Consider the following 22589-nt stretch of genomic DNA (forward strand, 5'->3'; position numbering starts at 1 on the left):
CCAGGTGGGGAGGGAGCAGCTAGTCTCCAGGTCAGACACCCGCACAGGCTGTGAGTCCCAGGCAAGGCTGCTCCCCGTGCCCAGGTCTTCTCCCCAAACCCCGAAGAGGTGCTGGCAGGACTTCAGGCCACAGGGCAGCATCCCATAGTGTTTTGGACAGAGGGATGGTGTCGTCTGAAGTTTTATGAAGGGAAGGAGTTGGGGCTCAGTGGGAAGAGTCCAGCTGCAGGCCGGCCTGGCTAACTTGGCTTCCGGAGAGGTCCGCAGACTGGGACACCCCCAGAAGGGGCGCCCAGTGATGTCTGGAGGAGGCTGGCGCCTGGGGGCTGTGTGAAGGGCTTATCCCCCGGTCACCCACCCTGCACACGGGCTGAGCTCTGAGGTGTGGGAGTGGCAGGGGGGACCTCTGTCTGTCTGTCTATCTACCGTTGGTCTCACCGAGTCCCTAATCTTCTCTGCCTTTTGTCGCTTCCCAACTGCTGTGCTCTGTCCCTTTGGAGCAATTCTCAGGAGTTCAGCAGCAACTCCCCCAGGCCTCAGCTAAGCACTGAGGAGAAGTCGGACACTGGCAGGGTCAGCCGGGGAGCGCGGTACCAGCCCGTCAGACAGAGGGCCGGTGTGTTTGAGCAGGTTTTAAGAGCGAAAGCTGAAAAGAGGCCGTGCTCTCTGGCGAGATGGAGGGAGGGCGGCCGGGCGTCTGCGGGGGACAGAGGGGGCAGGCCGCGGAGCAGGTGACTCGAGCAGGCCCCCCAGGGACTGGGCGCTGCTGTCTCCGGGCTGCAGCTGCAGAAGAAGGATGGACTCACAGCGAATCCAGTGGTTTCTAAGCTCCAGCTTCGCCCCAGAGCCGTGGCTTGAGGCCAGGCTTCCAGGCTGTTCTCAGTCAGAGAAACTCCAAGTGCAGAGCATCGTGGGCACGGGGGGCCCGGGGCTGTACCCCGGCCTCCTGAGGCTCCCAGCCGCGCAGGACGGACGCCCCGAGGACCTGTGCCCGGCGCTTTCTCTTGGGTCTGGGCCCTGCAGGCTGCAGGGCGAGGAGGAGGGTCCTTCCCAAAGCTCCAGTGCACCCAGGAGCGCTCCCCCCCCAGGGGACCTCGGGGTGCTGGCCCGGAGCCCACCGTGCCCACGCTTCGGAGCAGGGACTCCGCGGCAGTCTGGGAGGGCCTGGGGAGGGAGCTGGGAAGTCGTCTGACTGCTCTGTCAGTGCCCCTTGGCCTCTGGTGGAGGGAGCGTCTGCGGCTGCTTCAAGGAAGTGTGAGGCGTTTTCCAGGGGGCCTGTCACTTTGGGTAGAGGCGCACATCTGTCCGTTTCCCTCCTCGAGAGCCCTTGAGAGCGGGGAGGTAGGAGGGGGAGCCGCCTGGATGCATGAATGGGGAGCTGGCTGCGGGCCCGGGGCCGGGAGGCGGGAGGCGGGGGCGGGCCGGCCCCGCCTCTGGACAGCAGAGGCCGCCTGCCGCTCTGCGGTGCACACAGCCTGATGGCTCCGGACCCCAGCGGCCGCCGCGGCCACTGTGGCCTGCTGCTTCTGCTTGCATGCTGCCTCGCGCCCACCCGGGCTGACCTGATGTCCTGGCTGTGGTCCGCTGACACTGCCGGGTCCACGGTCACACTGGCCTCTAAGCCCCCGGGCAGCTCACCTGTGCCGCCCACAGAGGACACCACCACGCACGTGGCCCCCCAGGATGACCCCACCCAGCAGTGGAAAGCCCTTGCCAGCCCCGAGCCGCCTCTGGAGAGGCCGGAGCTGGGCCAGGGCCAGGCCCCCACTGTCCCCGCGGCGGCCTCCACCGCGAGCCCGGACACAAAGGAGGAGAACATTGCCGGCGTCGGGGCCAAGATCCTGAACGTGGCTCTGGGCATCCGGAGCTTCGTCCAGCTGTGGGACGACACCACCCCCACCAAGAGCTCCGCCAGGGCGGGGACGCCAGGCCCCGAGAACCTCACGGACCCCCTCACCACCCCTGGACCCTCCAGTGGCCCCCAGGACGACCGGACCACTCTCTGGCTGAGCACCGGGGCCCCGAGCTCTCCGGACACCCAGAGGACCGAGGCCGGCACCCTGCCAGAGCCCACCCGGCCGCCGCCCTCCCCGGACAGGCCCCGGGCCCTGCTCGGGGAGCCTGTGGTACCACCGCCATCCCCAGGTAGAGCTTCTCCGTCCTCCGCGCGGGCCGGGGCCCCTCCCCAGGGAAGCCAGCCGCCCCCAGGTTGGCCCCAGGAGCTGGACAGCAAGGGACTCTTGCCCGCGGCAGCCCGTCCCGGCCAGCAGCACCGACGCCCTGCTGACCGCACGCACACGCCTCCTCCGCTGGCCCTGGTGACGGGCTCCCCGGGAGTGCACGCTGGCCCCTGGGCTCTCTCCTCTGACCCCTCCGCCAAGCTGTCTCACGCCGCACTCTTGGCTCTAAGTGGGGACAGGGGTGCTTGGGTTCCCCACGTGGCTAATCCTGTGGGGCCTGGTCTCGCTGCCAGCTCCGCACTGCTGGGCGCTGCCGGCCGCTGCCTGCCCCTGCTGCCCTCCCTGGCGCTCTGCGGCCACCTGGGCATCGGGCGCTTCTGGCTGCCCAACCACCTCCACCACACGAGCGGCGAGGAGGTGCAGGCCGCGGTCCGGGCCTGGGGGGCGCTCCTCCAGACCCACTGTCACCGCTTCCTGGCTTGGTTCTTCTGCCTGCTGCTGGCCCCCCCCTGTGGCCCCGGCGCCCTGCCCGGCCCGCCGCCCTGCCGCCAGTTCTGTGAGGCCCTGGAGGACGCGTGCTGGAGCCGCCTGGACGGGCGCGGGCTGCCGTTCCCCTGCGCCTCGCTCCCGGCCCGCGAGGACGGGCGCTGCGTGTTCATTGGGCCGCCTGCAGGTAACGGCCGGCCCGCCACCCGCCTTCCCGTCGGTCCTGCTGGGTGAGCGCCCTCGGGAGGCTGGACGGCGTGCGCTGCTTCCTTTGGGGGGCAGGCTGAGGTCTGGGGAGGCTGAGAGGCGTGCCCAAGACCAGAGGTTCTGTGCGTGACGGCAGGTCCCCCACGCTCTGAGGTCGCCTGCCACACACCTGTCGCGGAGGGGGAACCAAGGCACAGGACAGCGACGGGACTTGCCACTGAATTCTGCCCACGGCTCCCAGCCACTGTGCCCAGCCTGCATGGTCGAGGGGGCGGAAGGGACGGGGGGCTTGCAGCTCTTAAGGTCGACAGGTATTGACCATGTAGCGACCAGTGAGTCTGAGGGGCTCACGGGGGTCCCGCAGCCGGTCCGTGAGCTCCAGACCCTCTCCACCCCGGGGCAGCAAAAGGGCCACTCCCTCCTGGGGGCCACGTCCCCCAACATGGACTCACCCCATCACCATGTGGCTGGTAGGGGAGAGGGACGGGCCGCCGCAGCCTCCTAGGGCCCACCAGCTGCCTCTGCGTCCTCAGTGTGGCTGGGCCCCTGAGCGGAGCCTGCTCCCCGTTTGCACTTGTGGGCCCATGCGTGCCCTGCTGTGTGTGTACTGCTAACCGCACCCCCCCGCCCCCGACCGTGGTGCCATGGGGAGCAGCCTCGACCCACTCATTGGTCTCTGAAGTCATTGGGCTTTGGAGCTGGGCCAGTGGGGGTGGGCCGCCTGCACTGGACCCCGAGAGGGGATGTCACTCTGCTGGGCCCCTGAGGGATGTGCATGGGCGATTCCCTGGCCAGGCCTGGGATGCAGTGAGGAGGTGGCTGCCGGTGCCCAGGCCGCGGCAGGACAGGATCAAGTGCCCATGACGGGTGGTGCCCACCCCAAGGAAGAAGAAAGCAAAGGCTGGGAAGGAGAGGGAGGTGGGACCGTGGCCTCTGCAGACAGACGGATGGGGACGCTGCTTGAGTGGGGCGGTGGCTGAGCCCTGCGTGTGAGCAGGGTGGCCAGGAGGGTGTCCGAGGAGCAGCCCGGGCAGGGTCCCCTCTGGGAGGGCCTGGGGCATGAGGAGCCCATGGGCCCTGTGGCTGTCCCTGAGAGTGGGGCCGAGGGCGGGGGCAGGGGCCTGGCCCGGCTGTTGGCACGGAGGGCATCGACCTCACGCCGAGGGAGGGGGCTGCAGCGAGCTGCGTGCTCCCTCACCCTCCACGCCGTCAGTGCCCCCGGTACACCCGACACCGGGCCAGCCCGGGCCCCTCCAGACTCTGTGCCACGTCCCCCAGCCAGCCTTGCCCTGTCCCCAACCACGCGCGTGGGGCAGGGGCAGCACCGCAGGGAGGTGTCCTGCCAGGAGGGCCCCCGGTGCCACGCAAAGGCCCACCTCCACGGGGCAGGGGCAGGGAGCGGGGAAGGGCAGGCCTGTCCGCTCAGAGTCCTGGGCACACACATCCCGCTGCTGGGCCCAGGTCCCCTTTGGCTTGGGGGGTTCAGCCACAGTGGGCCCGGGGCCTGGGGCCGGTGCAGAATGGGCCTCGTGCTGGCAGGGCCCGGGCAGGGCTGCGCGGGGTGTGGAATTCCCTTGATTGCAGCTGGCCCGGTCTGTGGAGTGGCCTCCGGGGGACTTCTCACTGGGCGTGGGCACACATTGGCAGGGCCGCGGCCTGAGGCCGTGTTCAAAGCAGAAGCCTGCGGGATTCTTCTGTCAGCCGCTCGGACGTCCACCACACCAGGGACCCTGCTGGCTGTGGCCTGGCCGGGGGTGTCCCACGGGGCCAGGGCTGGAGTGCCCTTGCCCTCCTCTGCCCGCTGTCAGTCCCTTGGGCCAGCCCTGTGTGCAGTGGGGGAGGGGCAGGCGGGGGCGGGGGCCTGGCCGGGGAGGGCGACCCTGGGATGAAACTGGCTCTGGCCGAGTGAGGTCCTGGGGCTGCTTGTGCCGGCCGTGGGGCGGGGTGGGCGAGGCCCGAGCCGCGGGTGCCGCCTCCTTCCCAGGCCCCAGCAGAGCTGCCCGCAGGGGCCCCACCCCCCACAGTACCACCACTTGCGTCCCTGCTCTCAAGTGTGTCCTGCAGGGCGGTGGCGGACCCCAGGACAGACGGGCACCCTCACCTCACGGTGGCCGGTGGGGCGTGGATGGGTGCACAGCAGCCTGAGGCCGCGGCCCTGTCCAGCCCATCACAGCGCCTCCCCCTGGACCTGCTTCCTCCCTGGCACCGGCTCGCGGCTGGGGGGATGCGCGGCCAGCGGTGTGGGGCTCGGGGAGGTGGTCGGGAGGGACCCCCGTGCGGGGCCCCCAGCACCGTGTGGCCAGGAGGGGAGGGGAGGGCGGCTGCCGCCACCAAGGCCCCGCCAGCTCCGTCGGTGTCTGCGGTCAGGCCGTGCGTTTCCCGGCCCCCTCCCCTCCCCTCCCCTCCCTGTGGCGCCGTGGGGAGAGCGCACTGTTCGGGTGGGTCTCTTGTCCCTTAGGCCCCAGAGATTGGGGAGTGAGGCCTCCACACAGGGGCGGGTGGGGCAATGTCCGTCCCAGGTCCTCCCGGGTCCCTACTGGGTGGGCCAGCAGGTGGGGGGGTTGACCCCTGGGAGCGAGGACGGAGCTGGGGTTGGGGAGAGGGCGCCTGGGGTGTCGGGGGAGGCCCCACTGGAAGGGGCAGGTCCTGCAGGTGAGCGGCCTCAGTCCCGAGGAGGGAGAGTGCAGAGTGGCCATTGCTCAGAGCGGGCCGTCCTCCTGCCACCATGCACGTGCTGGCCCAGGACCGCCTGCACCTGCCTCTCTCGCCCCGGAGGGCCACCCTGCTCTCATCGCGTCCTCCGCTGCTCCTCCCCTGTGTTAGGTCTTCATCCCAGAGCTAGTCGTGAACACGTTCATCAATTCCGGGCCTCACAAGGGAGGGCCGGACACAGCTCCCTGTGCGGGGCGTCTCTGTGGATTTGCACACATGTGGTGTGTGAGTGTCCTGTGGCCACCGAGACAAAAGACCACAAACTCAGGGGCTCAAGTCAACACTAGTGTGTCACCTTTGGGGTCAGGAGTCTGAAGTCAGTGTCTCTGGGCCAGAAGCAAGGTGCCTGCCGCGCTGCGCTCCTTCTGGGGCTCCAGGGAAGGTTCGGCTTGTCTTCTCCAGCTTCTGGAGGCAGCCCGCGTTCCTTGTCTCACGGCCCCCCTCCACCTTCAAAGCCGGTGGTGCCACCAGCCCTTCTCAGGCTGCGTCTCTCTGGCTCTCTGCCCTGGCTGGGAGAGGTTCCCCGCTCAGCTCGTGGTTAGATTGGATGGTCTCATCCCAAGGGCCGTCACCGTAACCACACCTGCAAAGTCCCCTTTGCCGAGTGCAGCGACAACTCACAGGTTCCAGGCGTTGCGGGACAGACACCTTTGGGGCCCATTATCCTGCTGCCATAGCGTGTGCGTGCATGTGTGTGCACCCACACATACTCGTGAGTCCTGCTTTGTGGACGTGGGATCACGTTCTGTGCACCTGAAAGTCTCCTCTTCCTGCACAGGGTCTGGGAAGCCTCCCTGTGTCGCTGGAGGGCCAGTGGCCCCGCTCGGCCTCCCGATTTCTTTGTTCCTCGATTGCTCAAGTCTGTGTTAATGACTGGCGGCCCGAGAGCCCCTGTGCATCCCAGCTTTGGGTGCTGGGTAACAGGCCTCACTTGGAACGCATAGCATTCTTCAAAGACGCCTCGGATGCCCTTGGGCACTTTCTCGCCTAGATCATCAGAAACATGCCCCGAGGCTATGATTGGTCATGGTGGACGTGTGCGCAGATCTGAACGTTGTAAACATGTCGGCACATCCACAGGGACTTGGGTCACCTCTCCATTTGTTTAGGATGCTTCCCAGTCCTGCATGTTTCTGAGATGTTTGTTCTCTGTGGGTTTTCTCTGTGGTGCTGAGATGAGGTTCCCCGACCCCGCAGCTGTCAGGACTTGGTGACCACTGCCATGTGTGAGGAAGGGACAGGATGGACTTTCTTTAGACACGTGATCAGGTTGTCTTACTGAGGTGGTTATGTCCCATCTTAACGGGAAAGTAGGGCAGGAGAGAGACCCAGGGTCTGCATCGTGAATGAGGACTTTCTCCCCTTTTTGCCATGCATCCTGGGTGCACGGGGTGGTACCGGGCTCATCACATCTCGGTGGATCGTCAAAATTACCATCCCCTTTGTCCCACTTAATGCCTTTCATCTTGAATTCTGTTTTATCTGATAATAGGGTTGCAATATTTACTTACTTTTTGTTATCATTTGCCTAATTTTTTTTTAACAGACTTGTTTTTAGAGCAGTTTTAGGCTCATAGCAAACTTGAGAGGAAGGTCCAGAGAGCTCCCCACTGTCAACACCCCCACCCAGTGGTACATTTGTTGTTATTGGTGAACCTGCCCTGGCACATCGCTATCACCCGGAGTCCAAAGTTCAGGGTTCACTCAGTGTTATATGTTCCGTTGTACGTGTGACAAATGTCAATGACATGTATCCACCATTATAGTATCACAAAGGGTATTTTCACTGCCTCCAAATCTTCTGCACCCCACCTGTTCGTCCCTCCTCCCCGACTCCTGGCGGCCAGTGATCTTTGTACTGTCTCCACAGTTGTGCCTTTTCCAGGATGTCATATGGCTGGAATCATACAGTCCGTAGCCTTTTCAGATTGGCTTCTTTCACTTAGGAACATGCATTCAAGTTTCCTGCATGGCTTTTCTTGACTTGATAGCTCATTTCTCTTTAGCTCTGAACACTATTCCATTGTCTGGATGGGCCACAGACTATGTGTTCACCTACTGAAGGACAGCGTGGTTGCTTCCAGGTTTTGTCAGCTGTGGATAAAGCTGCTATAAATACCCACAGGCAGGTTGTTGTGTTGACATAAGTTTTCAGCTCCTTTAGGTAAATACCAAGGAAAGCAATTGCGGGATCCTATGGTAAGAGTCTGTTTAGTTTTGTAAGAAACGGCCAGACTGTCTTCCAAAGCAGCCACACCATCTGCATTCCCACCAGCAGTGATGAGGGTTCCTATTGCTCCACAGCCTCGTCAGCATTTGGTGTTGTCTATATTCCAGATTTTGGCCGCTCTGACAGGTGTACAGTGATATCTCATTGTTATTTTATTTTTATATATATATTTTTTGGCCGAGCCACGCGGCTTGTGGGATCTTAGTTCCCCAACCAGGGATTGAACCTGTGCCCTCGGCAGTGAAAGCGCCGAGTCCTAACCGCTGGACCGCCAGGGAATTCCCTCGTCGTTTGAATTTGCATTTTCCTGATGACAGCTGATGTGGAGCATCTTTGCAGGTCCTTAACTGCCATCTGTGTATCTTCTTTGCTGAGGTGTCTGTCTAGATCTTTCGTCCATTTCTTAATCAGGCTGTTCATTTTCTCATTGTTGAGTTTCAAGTGCTCTTTATATATTTTGAATAACAGTCCTTTATCTGATGCATGTTTTGAAATTTTTTCTCCCAGTCTGTGGCTTGTCTTCTCGTTGTCGTAACTGTGTCTTTTGGAGCACAGAAGTCCAGCTTGTCAGTTCTTTCATGAATTGTGCCTTTGGTGTTGTATCTAAAAAGTCATTGCCAAGCCCCAAGGTCATCAAGAGTTTCTCCCGTGTTATCTTCTAGGAGTTTGGCATTTTACATATAGGTCTGTGATCCATCGTGAGTTTTTTTTTTTTTTTTTTTTGCATGTGATGTCCAGTTGTTCTAGCACCATTTGTTGAAAAGACTATCTTTCCCCCATTGTATTGCCTTTGATTTTTTAATTAAAGATGAGTTGACTGTATTTATGTGGGTCTATTTCTGGGCTTTCTGTTCGGTTCCGTTGATCTGTTTGTCTCTCTTGCACCAATACCACAGTGTCTTGATTCCTGTAGCTTATAATAAGTCTTAAAGGCAGACACTGTCAGTCCTCCAAATTTGTTCTTCTCCTTCAGTAGTGTGTTGGTCTTTTCCCTCTCTGTATAAACTTCAGAACTGACTTGTTTATAGCCCCAAAATAACTTGCTGGGATTTTCATCAGGATTGCACTGAATCTATAGCAAATTGGGAAGAACTGATATCTTGACAGCATTGAGTCTTCCTATCCATGAACATGGGATATCTCTGCATTCATTTAGTTCTTTGATTTCTTTTGTCGGAGTTCTGTAGCTTTTCTCATGTAGATCTTGTATACATATATGTCATACTTATACCTGGTATAAATATAAATATTTCATCTTGGGGGTGCTAATGTAAGTGGTACTGTGTTTTTAATTTCAAATTCCACTCGTTCACTGCTGGTATGTAGAAAGTGGTTGACTGTTGTACATTAATCTCATATCCTACAAGCTTGCCATTGTCAGCGGTTCCAGGAGTATTTTTTGGGTAATTGTTTTGGCTTTTCTGCATTTGGATTTTCATGTCATCTGCAGATTGGCAGTTTTATTTCTTCCTTTCCAATCTGTGTGCTTCTATTTCCTTTTCTGGTCTTATGACATTAGCTATTATGGTGAAAAGGAGTGGTGAGAGGGGGCATCCTTGCCTTGTACCTGGTTTTAGCGGGGAAGCTTCAAGTTTCTCACTGTTAAGTATACCATTAAGTATGACGTTCACTGTAGGTTTTTAGTAGATAGTCTCTCAACTTGAGGAAGTTCACCTTTATTCCTAGTTTACTAAGAGTTTTTATCATAATGTGCGTTGGATTTTATAAAATGCTTTTTCTGCATCTAATGATAGGACCATGTGGTTTTCCTTAATTCTGTTGATGTGATGGATTCCATTAATTGATCTTCAAATGTTGAACTAACCTTAAGTACCTGGGCTAAATCCCACTTGGTCCTGGCTGGCCTGTTTGCTGAAAGGGAAAACTGTCTTCAACTAGCAAGTCCCCGATTCCTTGATCTGAAGTGAGTGCGGCAGACCAGAGGCCCTGGCTTATGTAGCTGCCACCCACTGTGTTCCCACGAAGGCGTACCTCTGAGCTCCCAGAGCTTGGCTTGGGCACTCGCTCTCTGGAGAGGTACTGGTTCCCTTCCCGAGACAGCTGGGCCAGCGCCTCGGGCCAGCGCCTCAGGCCAGCACCTCCAGCACGACAGCTGCCAGATCTGCAGGGAGGTGTGGCCACATCCCCCGCCCAAGACGCCTGTAACTGGAGAATGGAGCAGTGATCTTAGGGCTGTGGCATTCGGAGGCCTACTCCCGATGGAACCATGGAGAATTTCATGGAGAGGAAATGGGAGAACTTTGGAAAGGAACTGCCCATGCATCTCTGGGGTCCCTGGGCTGTCCCTATAACACGCTATTGTCTTCCAGCCCAGGACGTCAACGGCTGCTGCATCTTGTGTTCTCAATTAATCTGGAAAAGTTCTAGCTGCCTGGGAGGAAGGGCGCTGCTGGGGCACATCCATGTTTAACTTTGGGGGCAGCTGAGTTGGGACACGGGGGCCACTGGCACTCAGGCTGGTGAGGGTCCTGTTTCCTAATCCTAGAGCATCTCCCCGAGTGGACACTTGGGCCCTGGGTACTTCTGATACAAAGGGACCATATAGCAGCCGCCATCTGCGTAGACAGCAGTGTCTGTCTCTGAGCAGGAAGTGACTGCTGGCCTCCCAGAGCCCAGGGTATTGGGGAAGATCCCCTGCCCCTGTGAGGGGGGCCGTTTACCCTGGGCAGGTGCTGAGGCCAGGCCACTGTTCCGTGGATGCTGCTGTCTGCACTGCCCTGGCTGTTCCCCACTTCTCATCTGCATAGGGTTCTTACTTGCAAGGGGCAGGGTGAGGCTGAGGGGGAGCCCACATTGTGGGAAGTCGGGGCCACACAGAGACGCCGCTATCTGGGAGGGACCAGCCTGGCGGGTACCCAAAGCCCTGGTCTTCGTGTGGGCACCTCTTGTCTCTTCTCTTTTCATATTTTGTTCTCAGGGTGCTCTGTGGAAGGCACGGCTTGTCTTAGGAAGTTGGGGTCCAGCTTTTCTTCCCTCTGCTTTGTCCCAGGAAGTTCCGGGCCGGCCAGACTCCAGGCGCCCACCACACACACCACACACTGGCGCAGCCACACTGTCACCTGCACACATAGTTGCGTGCACACGGGCGGGCTCATCCGCGCCGCGGTCGGGACACCCACGCGCCAGCAGCCGCTCCCCAGGAGAGCGTCTCCCCATGGACCTCATTTTGGAGGCAGACCGCGCCCAGATTATGAGGGTCTTTTGTTTTTTTTTTTTGGCGGTACGCGGGCCTCTCACCGTTGTGGCCTCTCCCGTTGCGAAGCACAGGCTCCGGACGCGCAGGCTCAGCGGCCATGGCTCACGGGCCCAGCCGCTCCGCGGCACGTGGGATCCTCCCGGACCGGGGCACGAACCCGTGTGCCCTGCACCGGCAGGCGGACTCCCAACCACTGCGCCACCAGGGAAGCCCCACGGGGGGTCTTGAGAGAAAAGGCCTTGGGGGGGCCCTTGGCCTGACCACGGCCTCCAAGTCCCCACTCTGCCCGGCAGTGTGGGCGTTCAGGGAAGCCACTGGTGAACCGACCTCTCCTCGCAATGGTGTTTCCCTATCCTGGGGTGGCCAGTGACCACGTCCCCTGTACAGAGAGGTGGGCCCTGCCGCCCCCAGCCCTGGACACCCCCGGTCCCAGCAATCATCAGTCCAGGCCACTAGTGGCCCCTACATGCCCAGGAAACAGCACTGTCCCTGCTGTACCCACAGCTCGGGCGGGTCCAGGCGCCGTGGCCGTGTCCCAGCCTGGGCCCGTGCTGCCGAGTGGGCTCCGTTTGGTGGGGGGTCGCTGACCACACGAGGAGGCAGAGGGACGAAAGCCCGCGGGGTAACTGAGAGGATGGGTGGAGCGGTGCGGGGCCGAGAGTGTGATGGTCGGTGAGGGAGGGGGCCAGGGTGGTCCATCAGGCAGCCCTGTCCAGGTCGGGCGGTCATGTGTGGCACCTGGTGTGGACACTGGGCAGTGAGGAGCCCCGTGAAGCAGCCACCAGCTGGTAGGACCCCCAGCAACCTGGGGGGCGGGGGTGGAGTTTGCGGTACCAAGTGTGAGCAGACATGGAGACCACAGCTAAGAAGGGCCCCCCCAAGAAACGCAGCCCCTTTTACGGCCTCCCTTCCTCGAAGTGTAATTCGTTTCCGGGACGTTCCTAGTATAGACACAGCTCAGGGCACCCCCTGTGTGCATCTCTCTCTTCTTTGTAACGTTTCCATGTCTTGAAGTTACACCAGTGGCCGGGGTGGGTGAGGGTACCTTGACCAGCGTCTGGTGCGTTCCTCCTGTGGTTCCAGTGTGGGAACAGGGGTGGGCTCGAGCCCTTGGCACCTGGTGGTGGCTCCTTGTGCTAACGGGGGATGGGGTCCCCAGCGGGCTGTGCCCCTGCCCCTCCCACCACACTAATTTGGGAGGGTCTCTGCGCCCCACTTGGAAGCAACAAGCCTGTGGGGGCGGGCGTGCGCCTGGACGGGCAGGTGGCTGCCGTGCCCCGCTGGCGGGCGGGAGGCCAGCCGGGCCTCGGTTTCCCTGGGGGTGCGCGGCCTCACTGCTGTCTTTCTCTCCACAGAGAGCCAGGTCATGGAGGTGGGGCTCCAGCCGCTGCTCGGGGAGCCCCTGCCGCAGCAGGTGGCCCTGGTGCACGACCCCGACGTGGGGCCTGCCTACAAGTTCGGCGCGGACGTGGGTGGTGATGGCTGGGTGGCCCGGAGCCTCCTGCCCAGCACGTTCTTCCAACACTTCTCCCTGCTGGTGCACGTGCGGCCGGCCTCGGCGCGCGCGGGCGTGCTCTTCGCGGTCACGGACGCGGCGCAGGCGGTGGTCTTGGTGGGCGTGAAGCTGGCGGCGGCACGCGGGGCCTGGCAGCAGGTGCAGCTGCTCTACACCGAGCCCGGTGCCGCCCGCACACACACGGCCGCCAGCTTCACGCTGCCCACGCTGGACGGTCGCTGGACGCGCCTGGCCGTCGCCGTGGACGGCGCGCATGCCGCGCTCTTCGTGGACTGCAAGGAGGTCCAGCGCCAGCCCCTGGCGCGCTCCCCACGTGGCCTGCAGCTGGAGCCCGACGTCCGCCTCTTCGTGGCCCAGGCCGGCCGAGCAGACCCTGACAAGTTCCAGGTAACCGCGATGGCCGCCAGTACCCAGGGCAGGGGGCAGGCTGGGGATGGGGACGATGGTTGCCCATCTGCTGCGGCAGGGGCTCCGGGGACAGGAAAACCCCGGGGGAGCAGGCCCTTGGTCCACCCAGCTCCCCCTGGGCTTTATTCCCCTGCTGCTCTGGGACTGCCTTCGTCACTGGATACCCACCTCTGCCACCATCAGGGGCCCCACCCCATGTGTGCATATGTGTGTCTACACGTGGGTGTGGTGCCCCCCCAGTCAGTGAGCGGGGGCTTTGTCCAGGCCCAGCAGCAGACCACACACAGTGAAAATTAAGAATTTCAAGACGGCAGTGGAGCGCTGAGTGTGGGCCAGGGGTTCCTGCCACGCACCAACATTCATTGTGCTGGTTATTATTTGTGCCAAACTGCGCAGTGGCCCCATGGCCGGTGAGCCCAGGGCAGGCCTCCGCTTCAGAGCAGCATGGACAGAATTTCCCCAGCGGTGACCGGCATATGGCAGTCTCTACCATGTCCCCAGGAAGCCCCTTCCCCTAGGCCTGGCCCTGGCCTTCACTTCTGGCAGGAGGTAGATCCCAGATCCTAGTGGGGTCTTTCTCCTGGGCCCTCAGTCCTCGCAGTTCTTGGAACCTTTAGCTGGAGCCCGCCTCCTGGAAGCAGTGCGTGGGCACCCCCAGCAGGCGCCGACCCACAAGTCCCTGAATTCTAACATTGCAGCCACTCTGCAGCTGGCTCGCCCCGCCCGGTGGTCCAGACAGGGGTCCCTGTGTGTGCCGATGGGGGATGTGTCCCCAGGGGACAGAAAGTTAATTATTGCCCAGACAAAGGCTGCTTGGTTAAAGTTGTTCTAAGTCCTGGTGACTCGGTTCTGAAAGCTGACCTTTCACCTTTGGCAGGAACTTTCACCCGTGGGGTCTGGGAGCCAGCAGGACTTTGATACCAGACTGGGCCTCTTCGTGTTTTCATTTTGATCCTCAAACTTGTTTAACTGGAGAGAAGTTGGAGAGAGCCGTTCTATCTAGGGAGGGGCTGTGTAGACTGGCGAGTCGTAAGCCTTCCCACGCTTTTCTAGACGGAGATCTCTCCCATAAGTTCCGTGTTTCTTTAACACTTTAAAAGAAAAGTTGCTCAGGTGCTGGTGGGGATGGGTTGCCTGTCTCACGGTGCTAACAGAGGTCACCACCTTCCTGCATCGAGGACAGCCAGAGGGGCTCACCAGGCTGGGGTCATCTGTGCAAAACACACTTGCCAGTTACATACGTAGGCAAACAGTGTCTGGGTGTTTTAATTTGCATTTCTTAGTTGTGAGTGAAAACAAACTTTAACGTTGCCTGTGTTTACTGGATATTTGTATTTTTTCTCGTAACTAGCCCGTTTATGTCCTTTGCATCTTTGTTTTAATGGCTTCAGTTGTTTCTTATTGGTTTATATGAACTCTTTATGTGTGTAAGACACTGATCATTTGTTTTATACGCTGCAGATTTTATTTCCCAGTTTTTCCTTTGCCTTTTCACCTAGTCATTGTTTTTAACCATTGGGATATTTAAAGTGTTTATGTGGTTAAATCTGGCCTGGAATAGACACCCAGAAAAATCTTTGAAGATTAGAGAGACAGAAGCAGAGGGGACTGTCCGGCTCTGTCTGGAGCCCTGCTTACCAGGGTTAGGGTGCTGCCCCTCCCCCTGCTGTAACATGCCACTTCCAGCTGGGTCCAGTGTGGTGTGGCTTCTCTGTCCCCTCGGACTCCAGTTCCAGGAATCTCTCTCTGGGAGTTTGATCAGACTCCAGCCAAGTGAGAGGTGAAGCGTGTTGTCTGGGGGGAGGAGTAGACAAGATGGGTTTAGGACAGGGTTTGTCAGCCTTTCTGAATTCAGACTCCTGGGGAAACATCACTCACACGTGTGAATGCGAAGACTTGGCCCAGATGAGCACAGAGCTTCGGGTGCGGAATGAGCCAGGGTGTCCCCACCGATGGTCTCCGGATCAGGGTGCTCAGCCCCTCGCCGACCACCCAGCACTCAGCCCGGCCCCCCTCCTGAGGTCCTTGCAGACCCTTTGTTGTTTTCTCCCATCACAAAAGTTAGGAACGTCCTTGGTCTTTCACGTTCATTCTTATTCTTCAGCTTATTTTGTAATAAGTAGTTCTTGGGAAATCCCCAATTCCACCCAGTTGTTGCAGCATTCCGCTTAAAATGTTACTTCCAATTCTTTTTCAGTGGTTATTGACCTCATTCTTTTTTTTTTTAACTATTTCAAACACTATGTAGTTGAATTTTCTCGACTTAATCTCTCTTTGTTGAAAGTGTTCCTGTTTTCTCATTCCCGTTGGCTTTTCTCTTTATGAAGCCACCTTCCTCTTTACCCAGGTTTCTGTTGAGGTTTAGTCATCTGTTTTTTCAGACCTCCTGGGACCCTCGTCCGAAACTGGTACTGGGCCAGGGCAAGACTGTGCTTGGGAACAAGAGACACGGCCCAGCTGTGCACCTCGTGTTGAACATTCACTGCTTTTGTTCTATGATGAGGGCACTGGAGGCTGTGAATTTTCCTCAGCGGGCGGCTTTGTTGGCCACGTTATATAAGGAATAAGTGACTGGCCCACTGAAGCCAAGAGGGTGCCCACCAGCCACGCTAGGTTTGGGTAGGCTTGGCCCCAAGGATGGAGCACTGCGGGCAGGGAAAGTGCTGGCATCCTCTGACACCCCTTAGTCTTCTCGCTGTGGCCCCCAAGTCCAGCCACACCAGACCTGCTGCCCCTGACTGAGGGACAGCTCGGGGCACCAGAGGTCACTGTCACCAGCTTCTCCCAATACTCCTCTGTCAGTCATCTGAACGGACCTGGACCCGTGCTGTAACTGGTCACAGTCCTGCAGCAGTCACGCAATTCCCTGACTTCACGAAATGGAGAAATGGGGAGAGAGTTCCTTGTAATAGAATTTGACGCAAATGGTTGAGGAGTTGGGGCTTGGTACAGGAAGCTGGTCAGAAGCCACTCAGTTCAGGACATACGGGACATGGGACGGTGGTGGTGTGGGCCAATCACAGAGACAGCCGGGGTAGGTGACAAGGGACCAGGCAACCTGGGGGTCAGCCAGCGGAGGAGGGAGGGGCCGGGGGTGAGGACGGGCGAAGCAGGCCCAGGAGGGCTGCGGCCCACCCACCCCCTGTCCAGGCTCGCTCAGCCGCACTGCCCTGGGCCGGGACACGGCCCTTCCAGATGGAGCAGACACCCCTCAGGGGTGTGGGAGGCCCCCTGGAGAACGCTGGGGTGCCCGGAGTTGGGGTCCCAGGGACATGGACCCAGCACCAGTGACTAGGGACGCGCTCTCACGGCGTGGGGCTCTGGTCGTCTGCACACAACTCTAAGCCCAGTGGCCCTAGTGAAGCAGCAACAGGACAGATTTCAAACGGTCTGGATTTCACAACCTCTGCTTGCAAGTCCGTCCAGTGTGTGCAGCGGGTCTTGTGGCCTTTGTGCTGCTGGCGTCTTCCCAGCTGAGCATGGCCTCGGGCGTGTCCTGCTCCCCGTTCCTCCCGGCTGGCCTGATGCCGGCTGGTGTGGGGACCCTCGCCTCACGGGACAGCGTCCGTGTGGGGACGGTCACGCCCAGACGCCCTCTGCCTGCCGGGAGCCTCGTGACCTTCCCGCATCGCTGTCACACACGAAGTGCCCCCAGCGCCGTTCAGAGTGTGGCTTTCTAGAAATGGAACGTCTGGCCCCTCGTGCCGCCCCTGGCGTGATTCTCTGTCGCCTGGAGACGCCCTGTCCCTCCTCCAGCAGGGCTGTGGGTGGGCCGAGAATTTCCATCCCCAACATGCTCCTGCCACTGACCCGAGCCCAGTGACCAAGCCCCGTGCATGCACACACGTGTGCCCTCCCACACACAGACCCTCCACACGCCCCTCCCAGCAGCTCACCGCCCTCCCTGGTGGTTGGAGCATCTCAGGATTCCAGCGGGGAACAGTATGGCCGAATCCCCTCATCACGGCTGGGTGGAACGTCCCTCTTCAGACCGGAGCTCCAACCCTGGGTGGTCTGCAGGCCGCCAGCCCCTCACAGACTCTCCTCTACCCACAACCAGGTTCTGCCCGTAGGGCCCAGGGACCCCGATGCCTACACAGTCCCGTGGTCAGTCAGGCCATCCTGTGTCCCGCCAGTGATCTCCAGCCCTGGACACAGCCTCAGGTCCCCAATGGCTGCCGTGAGAAGGAGCCAGCTCCACCCTGACTGTGGGCCTTGCGGGGATTCTGCAGGCTGGTTCAAGGCTCCAGAGAAGACCGTGGCTTTCTGCTCTCAGGGGGCCGGTGACGGGGGACCCAGGGGAGGCAAGGATGGAGCTGGATGTGAAGGGCAGAAAAGCTGGACTCAGCTTTGGACACAGGTGTCTGCGCTGGTCCAGCTGAAGCAATGGGCTAACCTCAGACTGAGGGAGGCGGCGCTCCACATGCCCGGTCACTTCCGGGAAGACGCTGCCACCTCCCTCCCGCCTGCCAGGGGACAGGCTCCTGGACGGCAGTGCTGACCGCGACCCCTGCCCCCCAGCCCTGTGGTCTGTCGGCTTCCCCTGGAGGCCCAGACATCACCAGGCAGGCGCTGGTCCGCGCCAGGCCGTCCTGCAGAACCTTCTGGAACCGCTGGTCATCCTGACTGTGAGAAGCGTGCAGCCTCCTGCCATGGTGTGAGGGTCGGAGCTGCAGGAGGGGCTCGCCAGGCAGGATGGGCCTTGGCCACGAAGCCACGGGCACTTCTGCCTTAGAGCTTCTGAAATGAGCTGCGGTCAGGTGGGGAAAACAGTGAACATGGCCCGTGCTCCCACCAATGGACGCTGTTCTCGCCACCTTCGGAGATCAACCAGCGACAGGACGCCATTGTCGGCGACTTGGTGCCCCCGTCGGCTGGTGAGGCCGCGGCAGTTTTGGGAGCCCCGAGCAGGGCCCACCGCCCCTGAGGCCAGCCCCCGTGCTCACTTGAGAAAGGGGGGCGGTCCACGTGCGCTGCGGAGCTGAAACCCCCCGCCCGCACCTCCTCTCCGCCTGTGTCTTTGGCCTCCGCCCCCCCCCCCCCCCCCGGCCCCCGCCGGGGGGGGGGTGGGGGGGGAGTGCCCCCCTGCCGATGCAGGGGAAGGCGGTCCACGTGCGCTGCGGAGCTGAAACCCCCCGCCCGCACCTCCTCTCCGCCTGTGTCTTTGGCCTCCGCCCCCCCCCCCTCGCAGGCCTGGCTGGGAGTTGTGTTGGAGACATGAGGACCTCGTGTAACTGGGGGCTGTGGGGCTCTCCCTCAGCCCCCCACCTGGGCCAGCTGACCTCATTCGCCTGAACAGGCACACCCACGTATGCACGCTCACACACAATGATGCGCGTACCTGCGCGACACACTTGTACGCTCACGTCTACGCGTGCACATACACGTGCGTGTGACACACGCGATGTGTACACACAAACACACACGCAGGGAGGTGGGGTGTCCCACCAGTGGGAGTGGAGGTGCCAGGGGGAGTGTGGAGCCAGGCAGAACTGGGGTCCGGAGGTGCTGGTCCTTGGGAGGGAGTCCGTGGGGCTTCCTGGAGGAGGTGGCCTGAGCTGGGCCCAGAGAGAGGCGTGGAGCCCTCAGGCAAGGGCTCATGGGGACACGCTTGTGGTCACGCGTGGAGCAGGATGGCCGTGAGACGGGGGATCAGTGATAAAGGGAGTGTGAAGGGCACTTAGGGGGTAAACAGTAACCTGACCGGTCGGCACACGGCCTGAGGACATCCTGCCCGCTGCCTATTTTAATACAGCCCACGACTAGAAAGGCTTCTGCATGTTTAAGTGGCTGCGAAAACCAAAAGAAGACGAGTACTTTGTGAGGTGTGAGTGTTTCAGTGTCCTGTACGGTCTGGTGGGAGCAGCTGCGTCCAGCGTCCACCAGCCGTCTGTGGTCGGCTTCCCGACACAGCCGCAGAGCAGCGGCAGCAAAGACCTGGAAATATGCACCATCTGGCCCTTGACTGAGAAAGTTTGCCTGCTCCTGACCTAAGCTGGTCTGAATTAAGAGCTGTGAAAGTGTGCGTCTTAGACTTGATGAAACGTGGTCTCTATTCCGGAGAAGATGCACTGATAAATCCCGTGGATTAAAATGAAAACAAAAGAAATACCAGGCAAGCGTGTGTAAATACTCATAACTCCCAGACAGGGAAGGCTTCTAGAAAGAGCACCAAAGGCCCGGGGTCCAGCGGCCTCACGCACGTGTCTCTGAGATCTCGGCCGCGATTCAGAACCTGTGGTTGTGTCACCCTCTGGGGAACAGGAGACCTCATGGCAAAGTCCCCGGCGCAGCCAGGCTGAGGTCCTCGGCCATCGTGCCGTTCCAGCTGGTGGTGGCCCTGCCCCAGCGTTGGGCTTTCTGTAGGAGCAGGGGTCCCGCATCTTCTCCGTGCCTGCTGCCCTGACCTCCCCCCGGCCAGTGCCGCCTGCCTCGTGCCCCGAGGGGACACCACCTCCAAGGACAATGCACACTGCTGACCTGTTCTCTGCACTGGGACCCGAGAGATGTGTCTGTGCTGTGTCCTGGCACCTAGTGTGGGGCTGGGGCCACGGAGGGAGCGCGGAGCCTGCGAGCGGGTGATCAGCATTCATGCTAAAGAGCGAAGGAGGGAGGGAGTGATGCCACCCTCTGTGGCGTCCCCCGCTGTGGCATCCCCCGCTGTGGTGCCACCCCTGGAATTGGCCTCAGACGTGTCAGGCTCCGAGCTGGCTGCAGCTTGAGTCAGGGTCTCCCTGCACCCTGGGCCTCCTGCCTTGGGACCTCTGTTGACCTTCCCCTCTGTGCAGGGCCTGATCTCGGACCTGAGGCTGCGTGAGGACCCGCAGGTGAGCCCCCTGCACTGCCTGGATGAGGATGAGAAGGACGATGACGATAGGGTGAGTGGCCGCTGCCCGGGCTCAGGCAGGGGCTCCGTCCCCACCCCCACCTTGTGGGAGGAGGGACTCAAGGCTGGGAGTGGGGTGGCCTCGCCTGGAAACCCAAAGTAACGGGGCCAGAAAGGTCTCTTTTGCAAGATGCCACTTTGGGTCGATGTTACTTGGGATTACGTTTCTATCTACCTGTAACCTGAGAAAGAACCTCCCTTGCCTAGAACTTCCCACACAGAAACACTTACAGAACCTAAAGGTTAAAAATCACCCCTAGAATAGCCAGTTGGCGATAGAGTCACTAGTAGTCACCAGAGCAAAAAATGTGTGTCTGTGTGTGCGTGCACACTGTCCCGTGGCACCTAAGGCAGAAAGCACACCACTTCTGGTGTGTGAAGGACAGACGGGCAGGAGACCTGTGTCCCCAGGGCAAACCCAGGTCTCAGCCGTGTGCAGGGAGCAGGGCAGGCGAGAGGGGGCATGACCTTCACGCTGAGTCCCAGCCCCCGAGGGTCCCTGGCCGTTTCCCAGGACAGCGTCCCGGGACAGGATGACCCGTCGAGAGGAAGGAATGCGTTTCGTGCGGGTCTGTGTGTCCGGCCAGTCGCTGAGCTCGCTTCCCACGGGCCCTTCGTTCTAAGTGGTCTGATGGACATGTGCCCTGTCGAGGACCACCCTGACCCCCACACCCAGCCCGCCCTCTCCCCCCGCCCCGAGCTCCCGGGGGGCTGGGGGGGTTTTGGTCACTGGCTTGTTTCCTGTCAACCCTGCAGGCGTCAGGAGACTTGGGCAGCGGGCTTGCGGAGACCTGGGAGCGTATCGGGGAGGAGTTGGTGAGTGCCGGGGCCCTCAGGGTGGGGTGTCGGGGACACGCGTGTGTGAATCCTAAGGGCTCCCTGGGCGGCCAAGACAAATTCCCGCTGGAGACGGGGGACTAGAGCTCTGGCTGAGTGGCCGGTGCACCTTCTGGCTGAGCCTCCTCTGGGGGGAATGTTCTCTCGAATCCGGTGTCTGGTCCAGACCTCGTGCGGTTGTCTGAATGACCTTGGCATCTGTTTGCGTCTCCTGTCAGCTTGTGGGGCCGTAAGGGACTAAGGGGCCAACCCCGCTCTGTAGCCCACACGGCCCAAAGCTACACACAGGGCTGGGTTTGTCTCAGGCGTGACAGGGACATTGCCTTCTCCTGTTTGGACAGATCGCCTCCTCTTAGGGCTTGGGTGTTGCGGGGCCATGATGGGACGGAGTGCTGAGCTGCCCTGGGGTGGACGGTTGGCGGTCCCCCGCATGCCAGGGACGCCGGGACTCCCTGCACTGGCCAGGGCAGCTCTCGGGGAGCCACGCTAGCTCTGGCGCCCGGCCGCTCCCTGGAGGGTGTCAGAGGGTGCTGCCCACGCTGGCCCTGCTGGGGGTCATGTGGCCCGTCCACTCCTCAGCCATCTCCACCCAGGGGCCCTGGGCACAAACTGCAGTGACGGCGGCGTCCCCACTGTGCCGGTGCCAAGGCGTGAAGCGCTGCAGCCACGGGACCTCTCTTTTTTTTTTTTTGCGGTACGCGGGCCTCTCACTGCTGCGGCCTCTCCCGTTGCGGAGCACAGGCTCCGGACGCACAGGCTCAGCGGCCATGGCTCACGGGCCCAGCCGCTTCGCGGCATGTGGGATCTTCCCGGACCGGGGCACGAACCCGTGTCCCCTGCATCGGCAGGCGGACTCTCAACCACTGCACCACCAGGGAAGCCCCACGGGGCCTCTCTTAACAGACTGGAGGCGGGGGCAGCCAGAGGTGGAAAGAGTCATCTGGCCTGCAGTGCGCTAACTAGGAAGCCATCCCTGCCAGCTCCTGCTTCAGAAAATCTGGCCGAGGCCGCAGTATGGGAGGGATGAGGGGCCGTGGGGAAGCCTCTGTGCGGGGCCCAGCCTGGTCCAGGGCACCCTCGCCCTCTCAGCACCCCCTGCGCACTCTCCATGGTCCTCCGTGCCTCCGCTCTCCCTCGCCCACGGGGTCTGGGGTGTCAGCGGCTGACCAGCTCCGGGTCCCTGGGGACCCTCCCCATATCGGAGGGTTGTGGCTGTAGGGGGGAGTCCTGGTGTCCAGCACCAGGTGCCGCTTGCCCACCGGGCAGTGGGGGAGCCCTTGGACAGGCCTCACAGGCGTGCCGTCCCGGGCACCTAGACCAGCACCATCTCCCGAGCACTGTTGCCGGGGAGCTCGTGCCAGGTGTGGACGGCTGGTCACGGGAAGCGTCTTCACTGCGCCTGTGCCCTCGTCCTCGCAGCTCCGGGTGCCTCTGGGGACAGGGAAGTGGGCTTACAGAGCAGGGCCACCCCTCCCCCCGTGCAGTGAACGCAGAGGCTCCCTCCCTCTGTGGGCGTCCAACATGGGGATGGCTACGTGCCCGTCACTGTCCAGACCACAGGCAGGAACTGGGGCTCCCTGAGTCTCTGAGGGGCCGTCCTGGGCCCTGCAGGGGGCGGGGGAGGGCCGGCGCTCAGCCATCCCTCCAGGTGTGGCGGTTTGGGGACTTGCCGACTTGCAGGGCGAGGAGACCCCCATCCCCTGAGCTGTCCAGGAGAAAATGGCTCCGGAGGGGCCTAGAGCCTCTTCCTGTCTGTGACAGAGTTTCCAGGAGAAAATGGCTCTGGAGGGGCCAGAGCTTCTTCCTGTCTGTGACGGAGTCTCTGGTGGCTTAAGAATAACTTCCCTGCAGTCCATAAACATCTCATTTTACAACCGAACGCATGTAAACCTGACAGCTTTGCCAGCGCT

General features: G+C 61.0%; 1 protein-coding gene across 1 annotated transcript in view; it reads left to right on the top strand.

Moving 5' to 3' along the window:
* COL18A1 (collagen type XVIII alpha 1 chain) overlaps positions 1 to 22589 on the top strand; it is a 92476-nt gene that overhangs the window by 43175 nt on the left and 26712 nt on the right. The window contains exons 2-4 of the mRNA XM_024758235.1: positions 12388 to 12935; positions 19745 to 19834; positions 20599 to 20658. Coding sequence (XP_024614003.1) covers positions 12399 to 12935; positions 19745 to 19834; positions 20599 to 20658 — 687 coding nt within the window. The 5' untranslated portion in view covers positions 12388 to 12398. The remainder of the gene's footprint in view (positions 1 to 12387; positions 12936 to 19744; positions 19835 to 20598; positions 20659 to 22589) is intronic.

Source organism: Neophocaena asiaeorientalis, unplaced genomic scaffold, assembly GCF_003031525.2.
Source record: "Neophocaena asiaeorientalis asiaeorientalis breed wild unplaced genomic scaffold, Neophocaena_asiaeorientalis_V1.1 scaffold45, whole genome shotgun sequence".
Classification (NCBI taxonomy): domain Eukaryota; kingdom Metazoa; phylum Chordata; class Mammalia; order Artiodactyla; family Phocoenidae; genus Neophocaena; species Neophocaena asiaeorientalis.